We start from the raw sequence: 23,218 nt of genomic DNA on the forward strand, positions 1-23,218 counted from the left end.
AACCGGAACACAACAATACTGTGTACTGCTGTTTGGCGGTAGAATATCTGATGAGTGGGTGGTACCCATCCAGACGGGCTTGCACAAAGCCTTACCACCAAGTAAATATATATGTGAACTTATTTATAATAGGAAGAGAGGTGAGACAAGATCCTCTCTCCTAAAACCATGAATATGGCAGTTTTTAAAACATTTTTGAAAACATTATTCGGAATGATAAAGGCATATAAATAATAAACAGGAGCCTTACATTTTAAGGTTTTGAACATGATGATGATGTTTGAAAATTTGGCTGATTCAGTGAACCTACGCAAAAGTTACAAATTTAAGCAAAAAATAAAACAATAGCAGTGGAAGGAAACCCGATTGAACGTGTACCTATAAAAAATTGGCAAATTAATTAATACAGTGAAGCTGACAACAACATAAATGAAATCCATAGGAGGATAAACGTCACACAGAAGATGTACTCAAACAAAACTAAACTCTCAAAGGAGTCTAGTCTAAAGATAAAGCAATAAAAAAACGGAAAGCAAAATACCGACATGCCAGTATGCAATTGCAGTTAAGAGTATCATGAAATTGAGTATATTATCACTGACGGCCTCGTTAGCTACTATAAGGTTACAGATCCCGAGGTTCTGGGTTTAAACCCCAGTTCGAGCCGTTAAAAAGATATTGGGGTTATTTATGTCGAAAAATTATCAGTAACAACACCGAGTTTGGAAGTGTGTAGACTCCCGTGCTTCACAAAGCACGTAAAGCATCTGGTCTTGCGTCTGAACTCTTTCCGGCCGTGTCGGATTTGCTGTCCTATCGGATTATGAGATTGAACTTGTGTTTTCGCACATACCTGTGCACTATAACATGTTATGTGTTATTAGGCTCCCTTAATTAACCGCCGTGGCCCAAATCGGCCAGATATATGTATTTTATAGACTCAATATTATACAAATAGCTCTGGAGAATAAAAACAACAACTAAAGAAATCAATTAAAAGGATATACTAAATTTAATTTAATTGGAAATGGGAAATAAAGCTGAATTAACAAATAAATATATGGACTAAGCTTTAAAACCGTAAGAGTAGAGGCGACATTAACCCAGCATTCGGACTTTTGCATGCTGTTACTTCAAAAAAACCGGGGGTATATACGATATACCTTGTTATGTTGTTTGCATCAGTACTGTGTGTAGTATAAGAGTAATGTTTTTTAGAAATTATTTGGAAGTGTTTAAAAGATAACCAGTAAAATGTAACACAAATAGCGGCATAAATGTAACTCTTGGCCCCATTCCATTTGAGTGGAATTTTTGGAACTTGATATTACTCCAATACAGATGAACAGACAGAGGCAGATATTTATCCGACATAATAAGGCTTTCTCTCTATTTTTTCCTTAACCACCGAGCAAGATATCAATTACAATAAAAAAACAATTAAAAATGCAATAGCGTCCGATTTGAACCCGAAATCTTCTAATTACTCTGTCATCTTGGAATATCTGCAGGGAAGTGTGGAAACTGATTATTTCTTCTCGCAGGGTGTATAATGAGGCACAAATAAAAATTCGAGTGCATTTGTATTTATGTCCGAACTTATGTCTGCTATTTCCTTACTTTTAAAAGCCGATAACACGACAAATCCGACATGACCGAAAGAGTTCAAGCGTAGGAACAACGGCTTTATTTTATATCCAGGCAAGGAAACAAATTAGACTACAGAAAACTGACTTTGGGTCTCTAAGATTAAGGAGCCAGTCATTCGATGAATTAAAATTGTTGTAGTATGCTACTTTGGCTTCAAGATTTTTGTAGTACTGGCATGCGTTTTTTCGAAACATGGACCAAAAAATATATATTTTCTACTACTACTGAGAAAGAGCTTTTGGAAAAAAAATTAGTAAAATTCGTTTCTATCTGGGTCTTAAAATTATTCTTAAGTTAATTTCAGGAAGGCAGAAGGGATAATGAGCCTGATTTCGACTGATATAATTTGATCATAAATACAGGTACTAGCACTGGGAAATTACGATTCTCCTTACACCTGCAATGCACCGAGATGGGCATCTCAGGTTTTGCTCCGTGTGCCTGTAATAGCATACTAATAATTTAAACGGAACAGCAATACAAGGTATACAATAATGCGTTATATCTGAGATTGATAGTTTTATATTTATAGTTTTAAGCATTAGAATAATAAGTAAACATATTGGTAAAACTTTTAAAAAGCCAACAACACCACATTATGCTTACAGTTGAACATACATCCAAGCACCTACATAATAAATATATAATCGCAAAATCTTATTTTTTGAAAGAATTTTTTCCTAACGTCTCTTCGCCTAGAACTGACTTTTTTGTATACTTGGACTAAATTCTGTTTTCATTTTGATAGTGCGGGACTACATCTACGTCCATTCTTATCAAACGACCAGAACAACGGCGATTAAGCGATATGCCAATCTGAGAATAGTGCTCTCATAAATAATGATAAATGAGTGTATGCCGTCGGTCAAACACACTGTCCGAAGTCCTAACGTAACGTCTGAATTAGGCCTTACTTTTTTTTTTGCAATTGCTACGTTTCAATTTTTAAGACTCATTGGATTGGTTAAAATAATTTGCTAATAATGACATTCCTCTCAAGTACGTACAAATGTCGCTAGATTATTGGTTATTTTATTTTACTACGTAATAATTCTTAATAGTGTCGATAGATGGAGATACGTCATTAATCCTACGTCTCCTCGATACAAGATGGCGCTATTAGAACTATATATATGTTATATGGCAACATTTTATTTTGCCATGTCGTTGAACGTTAAGTTTCATAAATATGTGTTCTTATTTTTAAATATTTTCTTAATCTTGTATTTCATAAATAGCAAAGTAAAGGATTTTCATAAAATTCAGATCAAGAATTAATTATTGTCTTCTTAAAGGAACTGCAAAATAAAATTATTTACTCAAAAATAAAAATATTTTAAAAGATCGATATAATATTTAATAAATTATAGGCATAACGGCAATTCTATATATTTCATATCATACTATACTATAGATATATTATATTATAGTATTCAAAATTAAATATGGTAGTAACTTTTTTTTTGAGAGGTTTCGAAATACGACTTCACCTTCAAGAAAAGTCTACACATTTTTTAAAGTGGACAAGCAAACCTTCCAGTGTTGCAGATATCTAGAGGCGGTGGTAGTCATTTCTCAGATGAGCTTCCTGGCCGTTTGCCTGTATATAATTATCACAAATTAGCAGCATTTGTGTCTGGGTAGGCACCAACTGTCGAACAGCAATACTTAGTATTATTGTATCCTGGCTGAAGGGTGAATGAGCCAGTAGAACTACAGGTGCATGGGACATAACGTCTTAGTTCCCAAAGTTGGTGGTGCTTTGGCCACGTTTATGGGCGGTTGTGTCCACTTGCCATTAGGAGGCCGTTCGCCTACCTATATCATAAAAAAATCTTAATTTATAAACTGTCAGTATTTCCGGTCTAGCACTTTCAGTTTTTTTTTTTTAAGAAAGGTATATAATAATAGAATAAGTAAAGATAAATATCAAAGTATACATAACAACTTTAGTAAGCCAGAGATGTTATTTCTGTATCATTTCACAATATGGCGTTGCATTTGTTGTAGTTTGTAGTACTCGTTAAGTAATATTTGACAGTATGCCAGAAGGCTATGTAAGGATCTATGCCAAATAATTCTGTAATAATATTTACGTACATAGTGAATAATAGATAATCATGTCTTATAAATAAACTTAATAGTGATAATAAAACAGAGCCAAAATATTGCCCTGTGGAACGCCGTAAGAAATCGACAGCTCGTTATTTAGATAGTTGTTGATTTCGACTATATTAGATCGACTATTAAGATAACTCTAAAAGAAGATGTTTGCTTGTGACCTCTGACATTGTAAGTTCGAGTAGGAGAGTAACAATAGGAACGGTGTCATATGTTATAGAATGTCTTGAAATATATCATTTTTTGTTCATTATCAAAATGGTGGGAAACAATTTAATAATAAGATAAGTCTCTTCATTTAAATACTAGCTCCATATGTTTAAAAAATCGAAGTTATCGTGCGACGTATAATTTTCACGTTTCAATTTTGAAATAAATTTTGATCTCTAAGATTTTCCATGCGATACTACGAGTCTTCTCTAAGCATAATATTTTTGTGCTAAGTGGTTGTAGGTAGATCTTGCAACATTATTGCGAGTTTTAGGTCGTATACAATCTAATAACCACTATAAAACTTAGTTCTGATGTTATCTTCGAAATTTTTATCGGATCTTGTGGAGTAAATTTCTCAAAATTTTATAATATTCTATGTTATTCTATTAATACTATTTTGGGATGTATGCATCTCATTTTTCAAAACGCTGTTTTGTTATTGTAATCAAAGAAACTATTGTCAAAACTTATCAAAAACTATAATAGCACTATGCTGGATGCCATTTTATTTGTCAAATGATAACTTCCCACATGTGTGTTCACACTACTTCTTTAGGCACAGTGTGTTCACAGCTTAATAGCAGACAGGGGTATAATTTAACAATACACAAAAGAGTACTCGGCAGTTTTGCTACTCGTCGATAGATGGCATTTTTGTCCATTTGTCTATATATTCTGACAGATCAGAGATTTTATTGAAAATACATATCTAACAATGCAAAACTGAAATGTTTTGTAAATTTATTTATTTCGTTAAACAGTGTCGGAAGTGTTATTGTGGTATATCACAAATGAAAAAATATACATTTTGATTTGTTATCGCAACGTATATTTAACAAAATAAATATAATTTACATAATTTTAAAAAAATTTTTGAATCAGATAGTGAAACTGGTGAGTATATTTTAAAGGTTACAAAAGTTTGAAAATACTTCTACTATTTAATTTAATTACAATTGTGCATAATTTTATTTTATGCAAAAGATTTAAATGAAAATTATGTTCAATTTATATATTTTTATATTTCTAAATAAACTCACGGTAATGACTATCTCATTATCTGCATTGATAGATCTTTAATAATACTTAGAACTTTTCTTTCATAAATTAAGCTTATGTAGATTTTAAATTTTGTTACAGATGTGAGTTAAAATGAGTATGATAGAGGTAGATCCGAAACTATTCATTACCTGTCGACTTTGTCTGGATGAAATGGGGCAGTACCAAATAGTGCCTCAGGTACAGGTGCAGATCAAATACTGCTTTGACATTGAAGTAAGTTTATAATTTGTGATTGAACAAAATTAACTATTTAATTATTTTTTCCATTGAATATTGGGGTTTGTTTATTTCTTGGGGATACTTGTATTGTACCTAGTATGGCTATGCTTGTGTAATATGTAATAGTTAGCTTAATATGCTTTATAATTGTTGATTTATACGATTGAATCTATATGTATATCTATTGATTAGAAGAGGAAATGGTGCAAATGAATAAAAAATAAGTTCACTCTGTTATGATAAATATATGCATAAGTACATTTTCTTTAAGTAAAGTAATTAGCAAATGTTTTGCAGGTATAGCAATAAGTGTTGTGCATAAAGTACAAATGTTGCATTGCGAAATATTAAACATACAATTGAATATGATGTTATTTTGTAGATGAAGCTTAATTGAGCAAAATTATTTATTCAATTAAACTTATCACGAAATACATTCACATAATATTAATACAATATTTTTTTATTTGTACATTGTAAGACTAAAATTTCTTGATTTAGTGATTTTATGCATTAAGAATCAAATCTTGTATTGAAAACATTAATATGAATATGACATAATTTTTACCACGATATCTTTAATCATTTTATATAGACATAAAATTTGTTTGTTTGTATGTAAGGTAAACCCTGGAACTAAAACTCCAATTCCCAAATTATTTTCATTGGTTGACAGTTACAAGTTCCCGAGTAGTATGGGGTTTAAATTATATTTATATCATATCATTTTCTTTAATAATAAATACACCCATGTGGAGTTTGGGTGGGTCACTAGTAGAAAATATGAACGTAGTAACAAATAATTATCTGATCAGATAATTATTTGCTTATGCTTATGCATATATATATATATATATATATATAATCATAAGTCTTTGAAGAAATATCTTTCATGGTAGTAATTTTTTGGGTAGAATTTTGCGAAATTTGTTAAATAATAATTGTCACTGTTTTAAAAAAATTATAAGTGCAATATCTAAATTCATTATAAGTACATTATATAAATTCTGTAGGTACAGTATTTGAATTAAAAAATATTTTGTTCTTCCACAATATCATACCAAGTCTTTTTTAAGTAATCAACAAAATAAAATTACATTTTGATAAATAATTCATAAACCAAAACTGTCATTATACTATGTTTTATCAATGTAATATATTGTGCGTTCATTGTATCTTTAATGTTGGTCAACATCATCAGTCCTCAACAAAAATAAGCTGAGGTCTTTCACTCGCTAGTTCATGCCTATGGAGCAGTGCAGGCAAATCACTTCTGACTAGGGAATGCAATCCCGGTATCCCGAAATATCGGGATTTTGCGGTTATGTTACGTACGACCAAGCTGCAACTGGATTGTTGTGTTAGTAGAGTAGGAAAACAGCAATGGTTGCGACAAAGTGACAATTTTTTAGTAAAATTGGCACCAAGTGGCATGTGTTAGTTTGTCACGATGATTTAAACTAAAATTATAATTATAATGGGGGCAATTTTGCGCTCGCCACTGTTCGGGGCAAGCGGAGCAGGCATCATAAGGCAACCCCTACCACCCTCACCGTGGACTTCTGCAACATAAGGGGACTCAACTCCAACTTTGAGTCCAACTCAACTCAAGGTGAAAGTGAACGGCGTTCCGTTCACTTTCACCTTGAGACGGCGAAGCCGGCCTTGCTCTTTCTTACCGAGACCCAGATATCCTCTCCTGCCGATACGACTTTTCTCTCTTACCCCGGGTACAAATTGGAACATTCCTGTGTACCACGAGCTGGGGTGTGCGTTTACGTCAGAGATGATATCTGCTCTCGACGCCTCGGTAGCCTTGAAGGGCAAGACCTATCGATTATCTGGCTGCGTGTAGACTGCGACGACCATCCGCGAATCTACGCGTGCCTTTATAGGTCCCATAGCTGTAATGCTGAAACCGACCGACTGGTTGAGCACGTCCAAATGGCTATAGATTCCGTGCTGCAGCAGATCCCATCCGCAGAGATCGTAATTCTTGGCGATTTTAATGCCCACCATGCCGAATGGCTTGGATCGCGCACTACCGATCATGCGGGTAGATCTGTTCTCGACTTCGCTTTAGCATATGATTTGACACAACTAGTCCCCTCGCCAACGCGAATATTTTATTTATTTTATTTATTTAAAAACTTTATTGACCAACAACAAAAGTTGGAACAAAAGGCGGACTTAATGCCTGAAGGCATTCTCTACCAGTCAACCTTTAGGCCAAACAGAAAGTCATGAAGGCGGTAACAATAAATTTTACAATAAATACTATAATAATAATAATAATAATAATGAAACAGAAACATAGATAAAATATTATATATATGCATGAGAATACACATTTATAATTAACAGAGACATAATAGAAATTTTAAAAACAGAGCGTAGTGAGAGAAAGAAGGAGAAACTTAAGAGAGGTTTTTAATAAGATGATCCTGTAAACGACGCTTGAACAATGCCTTAGTAGAAGCCTTTCTAATTTCTACCGGAAGTTTATTCCATAATCTGACAGCTTGGACGGAGAAAGCGTTAGTTAGGAAACCAGAGAAGTGACTGGGAAAAGAGAGAAGGAGAGAATCAATAGAGCGTAGCTGTCGATCGTGATTGTCAGAAAGAAATTTGAATTTATCCTTTAAGTAATCAGGGGAAAGCGGGTCAAAAAGAATAGAAAAAAGAGAACACAGTAGCCGTAAATCTCTGCGTTGGCGGATAGGGAGCCATTTGAGTTCGGCTCGACAGTGGGAAATGTGGTCGAATTTTCGAAGGCAGAAGATGAAACGCAGGGAATTATTTATGAGGCGATCGAGTTTGTTTAAAAAAAATTCATTGAGATCGACATAACACACATCAGCGTAATCGATGATCGGATATATAAGGGCTTGCACTAGCAAAACTTTGGTTTTAATAGGGAGAAAATTTCTTAATCTATTGAGACACCTTAAGGTGGCGGTAACCGAGCGACTAACTTCATTAATATGCACCTTCCAGCTCAAAGTTGAATCAATGTGCAGTCCGAGATCTTTAACATTTTGAGAGTAAGGTATGATATTGTTATTAAACACGATATTTGGCAAAGAAGAAATATCGCACTTGGAAATGATACGCGAACTACCAACAATGATCGCCTGACACTTAGCTGGATTTACCATGATACCATATTTATTAGACCAGTTATATATGTAAGTAAGGTTTTGATTAATTTTATTTACAGCTGAATCGATATCCTCCAACTTAGTATGAATATAGAGTTGCAGATCATCGGCGTAGAAATGGTAAGAACAGTCGATGTTATAAGTAAGAAAATTTATAAAAATAGAAAAAATAATAGGAGAAAGGATGCCACCCTGCGGCACGCCAGCAGATAGGTCAAGCCACCCGGAAAGACATTGATCCAGCCTGACCGCTTGCTGGCGGCCGCGAAGATATGAGGAGAACCACTCCAGAGCTGATGAAGAAAAGTTTAAATGCTTAAAAATGGCAAGAACAATATCATGATCTACCAAGTTAAACGCGTTGGAAAAATCAATAAGGACCAGTATGGTGATCAATCTATTCTCCATACCAATCCGAATATCCTCAGTTACTTTGAGAAGAGCAGTAGCTGTACTATGGCCTGGTCGGAAACCTGACTGATATGAGCTGAGAATATTATTGTTATAAACAAAGGAAGAGACTTGTTGGTAAATACTTAATTCTAAGACTTTTGACAAGAAAGGAAGAATGGAAATGGGTCTGTAGTGATTTAACTGGGAGGGGTTGGAAACTTTAGGAAGAGGAATAACATAAGCTCTACGCCATAGTACAGGGAACTCTCCTGATGAAATAGAAAAATTTACAATGTGAGTTATAGCTGGCAGTAAATAGTCTAGAATAGATGTTATCATATATCGATTAATGCCATCAACACCAGTAGCATTCGATGTGATTGACAGTATAATTTTACGAATTTCTTCATCAGACACTGGAGAAAGAACGAAGTCGTTAAAAGAAGGAGAGGCCATGGATTCAATTTCTGAAATAGTACGTAATTTAATATTAGGACATAATAGAGTAGAAGAAGAAAAATGTGAGTTTAAACTATCAGGAGACAATGAAGGCACAGAAAATTTATTGTTACGCTTATTTATGCCTAATGTTTGTAGAAACTTCCATATTGAGGCCACAGACGAGTTACTTACGTTAATATGACAATAGTGGCGTTTGGCTGTTCTTACCATCAAGTTACACCGGTTGCGAGCAGCCTTATATAATTCCCAATTTTCTTTGCACCTGTCATGTTTATATTTGCGGAAAGCACGATCACGACGAGACATAGCCATACGCACCCCTTTAGTAATCCAAGGAGCGGGCGGTCTTCTTATCTTGACAGGACACATTGGTGCATGTTTATCAAAAAGTGATGAAATGGATGTATTGAAGTGAGAAACTTTATCATTAATTGTTGATGAATTATACACTAAAGACATGTCAAGCGATTCTGCATCATTTTTTAAGTTTTCTAAGTTAATTTTAGCAAGATTGCGCATCCACACTGTAGGAGGTTTAATTTTAGGAGGCTTAAGCTTGTAGGACACATATAAAAGATCGTGACGAGAGAATCCGGGAGCTGATAATTGACCATATTTAATGACATTATTTGTTGAGGAGACAATAATAACATCCAACCAAGTATCAGGCGAGTCAAAGTTATGATGTGTAGCTCCAGAAGGGAGAATGTTGAAATTAATAGAATTTAAGAGGCTAGAAAGTTTTAAAGAACGTGGAGTCATTTTTAACATATCTGTATTCAGATCGCCCATGATTACATGATGTGTGTAATCCGATGAAAGGGACTCAAGGACAGGTTCAAGTGAAGAGAAATAGTCAACAGCAGGAGGGCAGTAAATAACTCCAAGGACCACTTTCACACCCCTGAGACGGATTTCAATGAATAAAAATTCAGCAGAGAACGAGAATGAAGAAGGAGATGAAAAAATAATATTATAGGGAATCTCAGAGCGTAGGTAAATAGCCACACCTCCGCCACCTTTGCCTATACGGTCGTTCCGAATTAGCACAAAACCAGGAAGACTGTATAAGCAAGAACTAAGAGAAGGTTTTAACCAACTTTCGGATATTAAAATGGCGTCTGCAGGGGCATTGGAAAAGGCTTCAAGAAAATCAGGAAAATGAGAAGGTAAGCTTTGAGCGTTAATATGACATACATTAAAAAAGTGAGGAGAATTGAGAAAAGAACTACTAAGCAAGGACCCAAGCGTTTCAGGAACATGGAAAGAATCATCGTCTACGTCAGAGGAACAACTACTACTACATGCTGATAAAAATATATCATCTGTAGTGGACATAATTTTACAATTTTAATTGTACGTTTCGATAAATTGAATACAATATATAAAATATATATTTATATTATGAATAAAATAATCTGAATGATTTAATAAAAATAAGATAAATATGTATATACTCTTTCAATAAATATTAATACTATATCTATTAATCATAATTTCTGCACGTCCCGCCGGTTGACGGTTACATTAACACAATAACAAAATAATAAACACTAAATAAAAACAGGAAAAAAAAAAAAAAAAAAACAAGCAATGTGGATAAGAAAATACAAAAATTTAGAAAAATTTAAAAGGCCAAGGCAATAGGAACAAAGACATAGTAACATTAATTAATAACAACAAGTACAAGGGTATTCTTATTTTGTTATCAAAAACATCGTGTGAAAAAAGCAAAAATATTTAATGTTTATGCTGTTAGGCTGTACGGTATAATACCTTTGCTTTCCGACATGACCAAAGTCAACAAGTTGTTGTGTCAAATGTCAACGTCAACTCAATTATTGAAATACCGGAGTTCTTATTTGTAAACTACAAATTGAAAATTTGTCACCAAATAATAATTGAATTGAATTAAATTACAACATATTATCACGGAAAGCAACAAAAGTACAAAGAAATAACGTGATACGCTCAAAAATGACAAAAGAATACCCTTATTTATAAGATATGCAATGGCTCGAGAATGTTATAACAAGAAGACAAAAATATGATACTATAAGAATAAGAAGGCAATAAGATTGAAGTTAACAATTATAAAAAAAATAAATAAAAATAAAATAATAAACACTATTTCTTAGCTCTCACTGCACGTTTGAGCTTGGAACTGAGACCGGTTGATGATTTATCCTGGGTACCTGATGAAGATCCCTCACCAGCAACATCGATTTTTCCAGTCAGTTCAGAAAGACTTTCTTTTGAGTCAATACGATGTCTGGAACCATCAGGCATCTTGACAAATATATTGCCATCTAAACTCCAGCAATTCCTCATACCCAGTTTAGTACGAGCAAGTAGAAATAGAGATTGGCGTTGGTGCGTTAAGAACTCTGATAGCACAAAAGAGGAGCCCTTAAGACTTGCCTTTTTCTTCCAGATGGCACTTTTTAAGTTGAGGTCAACAAACCTTACAAGCACGGGACGATGCTTACCCTCAGAGTGTTTGCCGAGGCGATGACAGGCAATAATTTTATCCTTAGTTGCAACAGGAACACCAAGCTTGTTTGTACAGATCCCAGAAATAGTGTTTGTGAGATCCTCATTCGCTTCTTCAGGCACACCATTAAAAAGCAAATACTTCCTGCGATGTCTCATCTCCACATTATCAACAACTCGGCTGATTTCCATTATCTGCTGTCTGAGAAGGCTTAGAATTGACCAGACATGATCTTTAAAGCAATTAAATTCATCAGCCAGAGCAGCGAGATTGATGTTACTCCCTGGGGTACTTGCCTTGAGCTGCTTCTCAAATTCCGACATCTTCTCCAGCAAGGAAGCTTCTAGTGCCTTTTGTGTTTCCATTACAGTATAATAGTTTGCCATGTTTGATGAAAATTGTACAAACTCAGTGTTTATAAAGATGAAGTTTGTTGTGCCGGCAGGACAGTGCAGGTGAAATGTTTAAATAAGCACTATATGCATATATTAAGCTGAGATAACACTTGTAAGTATATAATAGAACTTAAACTTTAATAAACTGATGAATATTGTTGACTTAGATTAAAAATAGATAATAAAATCGAAACTTATAATCTCAGAACAGTGTTGTAGTTTTCTTTGCCTACCGCCCAAAAAACCAGACGTGGAGGATCATACACCTTCCCTGTTGGACCTTCTGCTGACTTCCCATCCGGATGGCTATCAGGTTATCGTCGATCCCCCTCTGGGCTCGTCGGACCACTGTCTCGTCCGAAGTACAGTGCCGGTTGCGCGTTACTCACGACCTCGTTTCGTGGGCTGCCGCCGAGTGTGGCACTACAGGTCAGCAGATTGGGATGGGATGCGGTCCTTCTTTGCATCCTATCCATGGGGGCAGGTTTGTTTCTAGCCGGATGATCCGAGTGTTGTTGCTGACTCTGTAGCCGATGTGGTACTTCAGGGTATGGAACTATTCATTCCGTATTCTGCGGTCCCCATCGGTGGCAAGTCCCAGCCCTGGTTTGGTCGTTTCTGCAAAACGGCTTCACGCCGAAAATGGGAACGCTACCAAGACTGGGCTAACGCATCAGCGTCTCGTGATGTAAATACCAGCGCATTCAGAAAGAACTCGAAAATAACTCTGCCTCTAGGTCCTTCAAAAACGTGATTGCTAAGGCGAAAATGGAGTACATTGGCAGAATTCTCTCTCGCCAAGGCTGTCTTGGGGAATTTCTGTCAGCCTTCCTTACCTTTACTTTTACTGTATATTGTGATTTTTTTTAAATAATACGAATATTTTCTATTCTCAATAAGTTTTGTTACTTGATTCCTTTTTTTACGAAATTTTTCCTTTAACGCGTCATCATCCGATTTTTTATTAAGTTCAGCCCATAATGTATTTCTTTCGTTGATTTCCGCTATCACACTTTTGTCAATCCAATCATACTGAACCTTATTAAGTATTTTGGTTTTACTTTCTTTGCTTTCCTAACATCAGCATAACTGTCAGCAGCTCTTTGTGGTTTTGTTTTTTCTATTGATTCCAATAGCTTAGAATAGTTTGTAATGAGAGTAAATCCTTGATGGCGGTTTTACTTTCTGTATTTCCAAATATATCTATTTCTATCTATATATCTAATCATATGAAATTGATTGTCCTTTAGATTAGTAGTATCACGTCACTACTAGGATAGATTTTCTAGTTAATGTCTCTCTCGTACATTACTTTTTATTAACTTGCTTAAGAACTTTGTGCCCTGATTCTGTTAGAAGATTTTTGTATCGCATAGTTTTGGTGTCTTTCATCAAAAGATCTATATTGAAATCACCGAAAACTATTGATCGGCGTCTTTCCAATTGAGATTCATATTCTTCAAGAAATTCTTTGAAGTTAGTATGGCCAGGGTTGTATACCGCCCTGCTCTCCGACCTGTCCCTTCTCAACAGGGGGCAGGTTCACACCTGCGTGCGACATCAGGGGGGTTCCGTGGTGGACGTTTCGTTCGCCACCCCTGTCGTTGCACGCAGAGTGGTCGACTGGACAGTGGAGGAGGAGGTGGAGACTCTATCGGATCACCGGTACATCCGATTCGAGATCTCCACCTCTCGCAGGCCGGCGGAACCCCAGAGGGTGCCGACTACGCTGCCGAGGTGGTCTCTCGGTGAGGTCGATCGAGAGCTGGTCAAGGAGGCCGCCATCGTGCAGCGGTGGGGTTCCGCGGGGAGGACGGAGGGCGCCAGCGCAGAGGAGCTGGCGGGCCGCATGCGCAGTTCGCTCAAGGAGGTCTGCGATGCGGCCATGCCTCGGACCCGGCGCAGGGTTCCGCGCCGGCACGTCTATTGGTGGTCGCCCGAAATCGCCGACCTTCGGGCGACGTGCTGCCGGGCGCGGAGGGCCTACGTCCGCTGTCGAAGGCGCAACGGCCTCGACACGGACCTGGAGGGACAGATGCTGGACGCTTATCGCCAGTTGAAAAAAGATCTGCAGCTGGCGATAAGCAAGGCCAAGGAGAAGGCCAGGGAGGAGCTTCTGGCGGGTCTCAATCGAGACCCGTGGGGGCGCCCGTACCGCGGCGTACGCGGAAAGTTCCGCACCCAAGGCGCCCCCGTCACTGAGACGCTGCCGCCGGAACTCCTCCTGCGCCTGGTCGGGGAACTCTTTCCCCATCCAGGCGAGCATGTCCCTCCGCAGATGGCCCCCCGATCCGTGATCGAAGACGCAGTGGCTCCACCACAGATCACGGAGCGGGAGATGGAGATGGCCCTCGGCCGCTTGAGGGCCAAGAACACGGCGCCGGGTCCGGACGGGGTTCCAGGGCGTGTTCTGTGCGACGCCCTGGAATTCCTGGGTGCAAGGCTTCGGGAGCTGTTCGACGAGTGCCTGTGCAGCGGGCAGTTTCCGAAGCCTTGGAAGGAAGGAAAGTTGGTCCTGTTGCCGAAGGAAGGTCGGCCGATGGATTCCCCTTCGGCATACAGGCCAATAGTGCTGCTGAACGAGACGGGCAAACTCTTCGAGAAGGTCCTCGCAGCCCGTCTCGTTCAGCACCTCGAGGAGGTCGGTCCGGGTCTCTCAGAGGCTCAGTACGGGTTCAGGGCGGGCCAGTCGACGGTCGACGCCCTGGACGCCCTAAAGACTCGGACGACGGAAGCGGTGGCCCGGGGGCAAGTCGTCCTGGCGGTGTCGCTCGACGTGGCGAACGCCTTCAACAGTCTCCCTTTCGAGACGATACGGGAGGCACTCCGATACCATGGGGTGCCGACCTATTTCAGGAGGCTGCTGGAGGCGTACCTCCAGGACAGGGAGGTCCTCTGGGCGGGGGTCGATGGGAGGCTGGTCCGGCGTCGGGTAGGCTGCGGCGTTCCACAGGGGTCGGTTCTCGGCCCAATCCTGTGGAACGTCGGTTTCGACTGGCTCCTGCGAGCTCCCGTCCTTCCCGGGATGGGGGTGTTGTGCTACGCTGACGACACCCTCGTCACGGCGACTGGGCGGGACTTTCGGGACGCGGCACGCCTCGCCGAGGTCGGAACGGCTCTCACCGTGGACCGTATGGGAATGCTGGGCTTGAGGGTCTCCATATCCAAAACGGAGGCCCTCCTGTTCCACGGTCCACGGCAAGGACCCCCACGAGGGGCGAGTATCACCGTCCGGGGGACGGTGATCAAGGTGCAGGCCCAGATGAAGTATCTGGGCCTCATCCTGGACGGTCGATGGAGCTTCAGGCAGCATTTTGTCCATCTCGGCCCGAGGCTCATCAACGCCGCCGCCGCTCTCGGCCGCCTCCTTCCGAATGTGGGGGGCCGGGATCGCTATGCCGGCGTCTATATTCCGGCGTAGTGAGGTCGATGGCGCTGTACGGTGCCCCGATCTGGGTCGACGCCCTCACCGCTGAAAACCGGGCCCTGCTGCGTAAGCCGCAGAGGGTCATAGCGGTGAGAGGCATCAGAGGGTACCGTACGGTGTCGTGGGCTGCGGCGACACTTCTCGCGGGCGATCCGCCATGGGAGCTCCAGGCGGAGGTGCTCGCGGAAGTGTACCGGTTCCGGGTCAAGGCGAGGAACCGCGGCGACTGTCCAGGGTCGGCGGAGGTCGGGCGGATCAGGGCTCTAGCCCAGCGAGCCCTGATCGCCCGATGGCAGGAGGATCTGGGGTCACCCACGGCGGGCCTGGCGACAGTGGAGGCGATCCGGCCCCACTTGAGTCGCTGGGTCGAGAGGAAAAAGGGCACACTCACCTTCAGGATGACGCAGGTACTTACCGGGCACGGATGCTTCGGTAAGTACCTGCACGGGATAGCGCGGCGGGAGGTGTCACCCTCCTGCCACGAGTGTGGTGCGCCAGTCGACACGGCGCACCATACCCTGAGTGAGTGTGCTGCGTGGGGGCCCCAGAGGCACACCCTTGCGGCGACTATGGGCGGAGACCTCTCGCTGCCGAGCATCGTCAACGAAATGCTCGGTAGTGAGACGTGTTGGTCGGAGATGCGCTCCTTCTGCGAAAACGTGATGTCGCAGAAGGAAGCCGCGGAGCGGGAGCGGGAAGAGGATGCCGCTGCAGTCCCGCTCCGCCGAAGACGACCGGGGAGGAGGAAGAAGCGCTACGCGCACCTTTTCCCCCCGCCTCAATAGGCGTCGCAGGGACTAGGGGGGGTCTCAGTACCCCGAGAACCCCCTCTAGGTGTTGGAGGCCCGCATAGGCGGGCCGACCGTCAGGGCGTCACGGTAGCATGCGCAAGCGATCCCGTGGCGCCCGCCGAAAGACGGAGAGGGTACCGCTGGTTTTTTAGTGGGTAAACCCGGCGTACCTGGGCGCACTCGGCGTCCAGGGCTCCGGGGAGTCCCACACCCCCCCCCCCCCACCTTCCATCACGTGGGGGAAGCGCGTAACGCGTTTTTCCAGCGAGAAAAAAAAAAAAAAAAAAAGGGGTTGTATACCACTCCTATTTCAAGCGAGAAATTTTTCACTTTGACCCATAAATAGTTATTTCCTCCGACATATTAAGACTCTGATAAGCTATGTTTAATGTTATTGTGAATATATGCTGATACACCACCACCAGCAGCATCTGTCCTATAATTGTAGTAATGTGTGTAATTTGGTATTTGAATGCTAACTGCTTGTTCATATGTTCGAATCCATGTTTCTGTTAACAGAATAGCATGGACAGTGTTAGGTATAGCTCTTAGTATGCATTTAAGTTCATCTATCTTACTCCTTTTACGTATACTTCGGGCACTGAGGTATAAAAACGTAAAACGTGATTTGTTTGTTGGAAAATTTTCGTAGTTGTTAAGTATTTCGTATGTAATATTATTAATAGCAATATTAGTAGTGCTAGCTACTATTTCATGTCGTTTTTTGCATTGGTTTTTAAAATTTTTGGTGTTCCATGTACATACTTAATAATAAGCCCGCCTTCACCATCATTTTCACGACGTCTTATCTCTTCTTGAAGACTCTTCAAGTAATTATATTGGGCTGGGGTCTGATTAGAATACATTTCTATTCCATTTGATAGCTTGGTTTTATTACGAAGAAGCTGTTTAGCAGGACCAGACTCTGCGAAACATTTTTCATTTCGGAAATTTGATTTTTTATATCAGAAATATTTTCTTGCATTTTTTCCATAATCCGCTCATTCGACGAAAATTAGAGTAGCTAGAGTATAAGAAAAGAAAATGCGTGAAAGCCAAAACTGATTCTAACGGTACTTGGGACGTTTTTAAAAAACTAAACATATACCAAAATAATAACAAATACCAAATACCTCCTTGTGAACTACTTAATAATGGAGGCGGTGAGAGTTTAGGTGATTTAGTATATCAATCTATGGAAATGTTTGATAAAATCTAGTAACAAAAATATAAAATCGGACCTTTAGTGATTTCGGCATATTGTTGCACAAACTGTACATTTTCCACTTCGAAGAAGATTTGAACAAAATTGACGTTATCTTCCGAAAACTTCGTAGTTACGGCGCCATAGGTATCTGCCATATTTCTAATAAAATACTTAAGATGACTCGCTTCATTATTGTTTCAGCAATTAGCCATATTTGTATTATATATATCAAATTGAGTGTTTCTTAACGTTTTAAACAAAATAGGTCATATACAAAAGTGGGGAGGAACAGAAGGAGGCAGTTCCCTTCCTAGCGAACTATTTTAACGTTAATAAGCTAGTTTCAAGGAATCAATACCGGTTCCGATTACTTGTATCAATAGAATATGCTGTACTTTCTCTTACAGGTGCAGTAAGAGAACACTAATACATAATACACATATATAGAAACATCATTTGTCACACCCAAATAAACACACACTACGGAATCTTTTTTATATTCTTAAAAACCTAACACGCACACCTAGTATAAACACAATCAAATTGGTATACCTTGCTAATTGCTATTGACTTGTTCTAATGTTTATTGTTGTTGTTGGGTGCAATTGATAAAAGTAGTCTGCTGAAATTGGAAATGGGCCAAACAGCCATCCTAAAGATAATGTACGGCAAACCTTTTAGATATCCAATAATCCTATTATATATAAGCACAGTTAACAGTTTAACATTTTTTTATAATGCACTGTCCTTAGAAAATATTGCACTCCTTGTTAGCATAAGTTAAAATATAAGTTTTCCCTTACTGCTGAATACGATTTTTTTAGCACGGATGGCACATGATACGATTTTCCTTTAGTTGGTAAGCGAAGTGCTTACCAAAGATGTAACTTGTAAACTAGTGCCGCCGCAGAACTCGCTATTTATATGGTCTATTTAAAAATGATAATACATTGAATTTGAAGGTTTTTTAATACTATCTTCGAAGAACCACACTTGTGTCTCGTGAATAACCGTAATTGACTTTTAAACAACAAAAAGCTAAATAAATAAATTTACTACCTAATAATGTTAGGTGTGTTATAACTAACGAAATAAAGTTAACTGATGAATATTTTGATATAATTGATTAAAGTTTAGCTTTAGTAATTAAATAATAAAATCGCTCCAAAATTCTCAGTAATATAAAAACGACCATATTGTAACTAACCACTTATTTTGTTGAGTCGATTCATTGAGATCTCGGTTGTTTATATTACAGACCTAGTTTTACAATATTGAATATTAGTCAGAAATAAACTCCTATACTAATCCTATTTTTATTTGGCGCTTATATCATTACTTAATATTTCAGGTGCAGCCTTTCGACGGTCTCCCGCAACTTATTTGTAAGAAATGTGAATCCATTTTGAGTCAATATGCAGAAATAAAAAAAAAAATTCAAGAAAAACAATGCGGTCTAATATCAAACATAAAAGGAATTGTAAGTATTTTAGAGCTAATTAAATTTAATTAATAATATTGTTCTGTAATCGTTTATTTTATAAAATTCTAATTAATGAAAGAGATTTGCGAAATAATCTCTATCGTCACATTGTATGCGTAGATTGAATTGCTTAGAAAAGTTTGGTTTCTACTTATTATCATAACAAAGATTTGTTGCAATATGCAGAGAGATAAAATTTAACTGAATACGTTTTTTTTCTTCAATCAATTAATTATATATTGGTTTTCAGAATAAACCTATTGCACCCAGTATAAACCAACAGCAAGATACTGTTAGTTCTACTCAGCAAGTTGATAGTGATAGTAATAATCATATCAGTAAAACAAAACAGAAAGACAACCAGATAATCGTATCCACTAGCCGGAAATTATCTTTAGACAGAGAACCCGCTAAAGATAATAGGAACTTGTTCGGTGTAAAAAAAAATGTAGCTAACAAATCCAAGTCAGTTTGGAAGAACGATTATGAAAAAACCTTTGTATGTAGACTTTGCGCAAAATCTTTAAAAAATAAAAGGAGTATTGTTCATCATCTACAGCAGTGCCACTTATTAAGAAACTACTCAAATGTTCTTCGAAGGTGTATTATCAAAATGAATAAAATTGATTCAATACCCAATTTGACATTTTCAAATGAAAATGTTGTATACGGCAAAGATAAGATAATCAATTGCCAACTCAAAAATTATTACATCCTATATACGCGTAAATTAAATGAGATAAAAAGTGTATCTTCGGAATCATCCGATGAAGACTTTTCTATACCTCGCAAGAAACGTAAAAGACTTCGATTGTTTTCAAAAAGTTCAAATGAAACGCTGGTTATTGATAATAATAGCACATCCCCGAGTCTCATACAATCACATAGGAAAGAAGAGAAACAAAATTACACAAAGAGTAATGAGAAAGAATTAACAGATGTAAGCGAAGTTGAACTCATTAATGTTGATGATTCAGATAGTGCATCAACAGCGAGCCAAACCACTTTGAATAAAACAGAAACAATCGAAAATGAAATTCCTCAAAAATCTACTATTGAAAACGATAAGGTTATACAGAATATAATATCAATGTGCTACAACAAATATTTAAAGAGGTTAGATATGAGTAGCAAGGATTCGAAGGACACAGGAAATGGCGAATCTGTCTTGCAACGTAAAATTTTAAGTATGGGACGAAAAGTAATCCACAAAAAGGGTCTAAATTCAACTGGACTTATAAGATACATGGTACAAAAAGATCTTGATGTTGATTGTATAATAAAATGTCAAGCGAATGTTACTATAAAAACAACATTAAAAGATAAACAAAATAACGAAAATAGTACTCAACATACTTGGAAATGTTTAAAAGATGTTGATAATACATACACGGCAATTGACTTTGTAGATCTTTTTGACAAAATAGTTAAGAGTCGAAATGTAGAAGAACAAAGTTCACAGCCAGAATATATTAGAGAAGATGACAATGATGTAACACTTGATATAAATGAAGGTTTACATTTAAATAAACAGTCAAATTATGATGATAGTGCCAAATTAAGCGACCGTTCTTTGCCTTTAGTTGTACCATTCGATAACAATGTATATGAAAGAAAAGTAGAAAATTCTGTCTTATTCATACGCACTACTCAGGAAACCGACAAAAACACTTTTTTGAAAAAACTCTTGAATGAAAACCCTGTTGCTAATCCAAAGCAATTACCAAAGAAGGCTACTCCAGTGGAATTGTTTACATTGCTCACAAACTCTAGTTCTCCCTCACATACTGAATCTACGCTTGAAGTGTCTAACTTTGAAAATAATATGAGTGGAAGTCTTCACATGCCAATTATAACTTCTACAGTTTCACTAGCTAATACATTAAACGAAGATAAAGAAAGCAATAATGAAACTGCTAACAAACCTGATTCAGAAGCTACTCAATCGCAATTACCGCGAATAAAAGTTAAGTCTGTAGCTGATCTTATGCCGCAAAATGCCGTCCCAAAAAGTCTTATAGTTCCATCAACAGCTTGGGCCACTCGTTATAGCTATAACGACGATCAAAATAAGTTTGTACAGAAAAAAAATACTCCTAAGATGTTTGTGACAAATGGTGAAACAAGTTACACGAATGTAAACTCTTACTCCGTTAATACAGGCAGTTATTCACAATATAATATAAATCAAAACACTAATAAAAGCGCGTTAGTTCCAACAAATTCAAATGTATCATCAGGGAACACACAGAGTAAAGAGCAATATGTAATATTGCATACAGTTGAATTACCTCATACAAAAACAAAGTCGCCATTTCGATATCTTCAACAGTTGTTACAAATCCATAACATTGTTCTATTAGATAGTATTGATATTGTTTCAGTTAGTATGTCGTGTCTTATTAAATTCAAATTAGTTTTCCATCAAGAATCTAGTGTTGCCGTTACACTGTGTTTATCTTTCTATTGTAAACAGAATACATTCTGCATTAGAGTAATGGATGTTAATTCAAAACACATAGACATTGCTAAGCTATCCGCATATTGGCAGTGGGAAATACTTAAGGAATTTAAAGGAAATGTTGTTCCTAAGCTTTATGAAAATGCCGGTAAGATTAGTCGAGATATATTGCAACAAACTTATCATTTTGTAAGATTTCTCAGTTCTATTGAATTTTCAAAATGTACTGTCTGATTTTGATAATTTTTGTACATTTTCTTTTTTCGTTTATGTGCTAGATAAATACATTGGATGTCGAGCCTATAATAACGAGAATTACATGTTAATCTATAACAGTGTTTAATGTCAAAAAGAAAATAAGTTTTTGTTACAAAATGTAAATAAATATCGTAGAATGTTATTTATTAAAATAAACTATTATAGTTTATGTTGGGCGGTTATATAGTATTAGGGAACTTTGACCATTTCTAAAGAGATGACAATTTTGAGATAAGATTTGTGAAAGAATCCTGCTCTATAAACTTAACCATTACTGGTTTAATATTAATTAACCACGTAATTATAATGTTTCTTTATTTTCTATTATTTATCTTAAATATTTTTTTAACATTCATCATAATTTAAGTTAAATTCCAACTTACAAGTTTATATATCAACATAGGTACCTACCAATATGGTAGTAAATGATTAAATAGAATTATGTTTTACAGTACAGGTCCGTTAATCGCGACTTCGAACATCCGTTTATATTGTGCGGAATTAAGAAGAGTAATTAAGTCCAGTAAGCTATTCAAATATATTTTGATTGTTTAACCCGAATAAATCGAAGGAGTGAGATAAAAGGCATCCTAACCTTTACATGTCCCGTGAATCAGCGAATAGTTCGTCTTTTTTAATATATCTTTATTTCAAATACAACAATATTTAACTCAAATACTAATATAAACTTTAATTTGACTTCCAATGTTACGTTAATAACGTCGTCGTGATAAGAAACGCCATATTTTGACGAATCCATAATTATATCACGTTAATTCGATTTAAGTTGTGTATTTGCTTTTACTCATTATAGGTCAAGTTGTAACGTATGAATGTTATGGATTTGGTAGATCCTGAGAGTAATTATGAGATACAAAAATTATAATTTAGGTACGACAGCAAAATGATTAAAATGGTCGGACATAACTTGCATGCAACATGCATAACTTTTATAATTGTTGTATTATTTCAAGAAGTAAATGAACTTTAATTTTATTTTAAAATATTAAGGAATTGAGAAAGCACGTCGATTTGTTCAGATAATCAAACCATGACTGCGTAAATTATAGTCATTTCTTTACAAATTTGTGTGGCTTGTATGTTATTATAATTGGTTTTAAAAACTGATTAAATTTAACTGCTGTTTTGTAAGGACCTCAAGTCTAAATATTTTCTAGTATTTTGTAAGTAATAAATATAAATATACTGATTATTTTCACTTTGTTTTATTATTAATTTTTAGCTTTATTTTATATTGAATTACACATTGTATCGATTTTTTTTTATGGCAGTGATATGTAAGTTGCTAAATATTGAAATTGTAAGTTTTATATAAAATAAATAATTTAAAAAACTTTAACCTTGTGTCTCAACCTCTTAAACACGAGTTGTGTCAATATTACCAATAGGAATTGATTGGG

General features: G+C 37.4%; 1 protein-coding gene across 1 annotated transcript; it reads left to right on the top strand.

Annotated features, from left to right (window-relative positions):
• The first annotated feature begins 4,662 nt into the window (after positions 1-4,662).
• On the top strand, positions 4,663-22,999 carry LOC125070914. The gene is made up of 4 exons (XM_047680933.1): positions 4,663-4,878; positions 5,125-5,259; positions 18,947-19,075; positions 19,329-22,999. The coding sequence occupies exons 2-4, from the start codon at positions 5,137-5,139 to the stop codon at positions 21,771-21,773; spliced, it is 2,697 nt and encodes an 898-aa protein (XP_047536889.1). The 5' UTR covers positions 4,663-4,878; positions 5,125-5,136; the 3' UTR covers positions 21,774-22,999.
• The last annotated feature ends 219 nt before the right edge of the window (positions 23,000-23,218 follow it).

This window comes from Vanessa atalanta, chromosome 2 (assembly GCF_905147765.1).
Source record: "Vanessa atalanta chromosome 2, ilVanAtal1.2, whole genome shotgun sequence".
NCBI lineage: Eukaryota > Metazoa > Arthropoda > Insecta > Lepidoptera > Nymphalidae > Vanessa > Vanessa atalanta.

What these genes read in the sequence shown, in the direction of transcription:
- LOC125070914 (XM_047680933.1), top strand. Translation starts at nt 5,137, where the DNA reads ATGAGTATGATAGAGGTAGATCCGAAACTATTCATTACCTGTCGACTT. An exon ending in AATACTGCTTTGACATTGAA is followed by an intron (nt 5,260 to 18,946) that starts GTAAGTTTATAA and finishes TTAATATTTCAG; the next exon opens with GTGCAGCCTTTCGACGGTCT. An exon ending in TATCAAACATAAAAGGAATT is followed by an intron (nt 19,076 to 19,328) that starts GTAAGTATTTTA and finishes ATTGGTTTTCAG; the next exon opens with AATAAACCTATTGCACCCAG.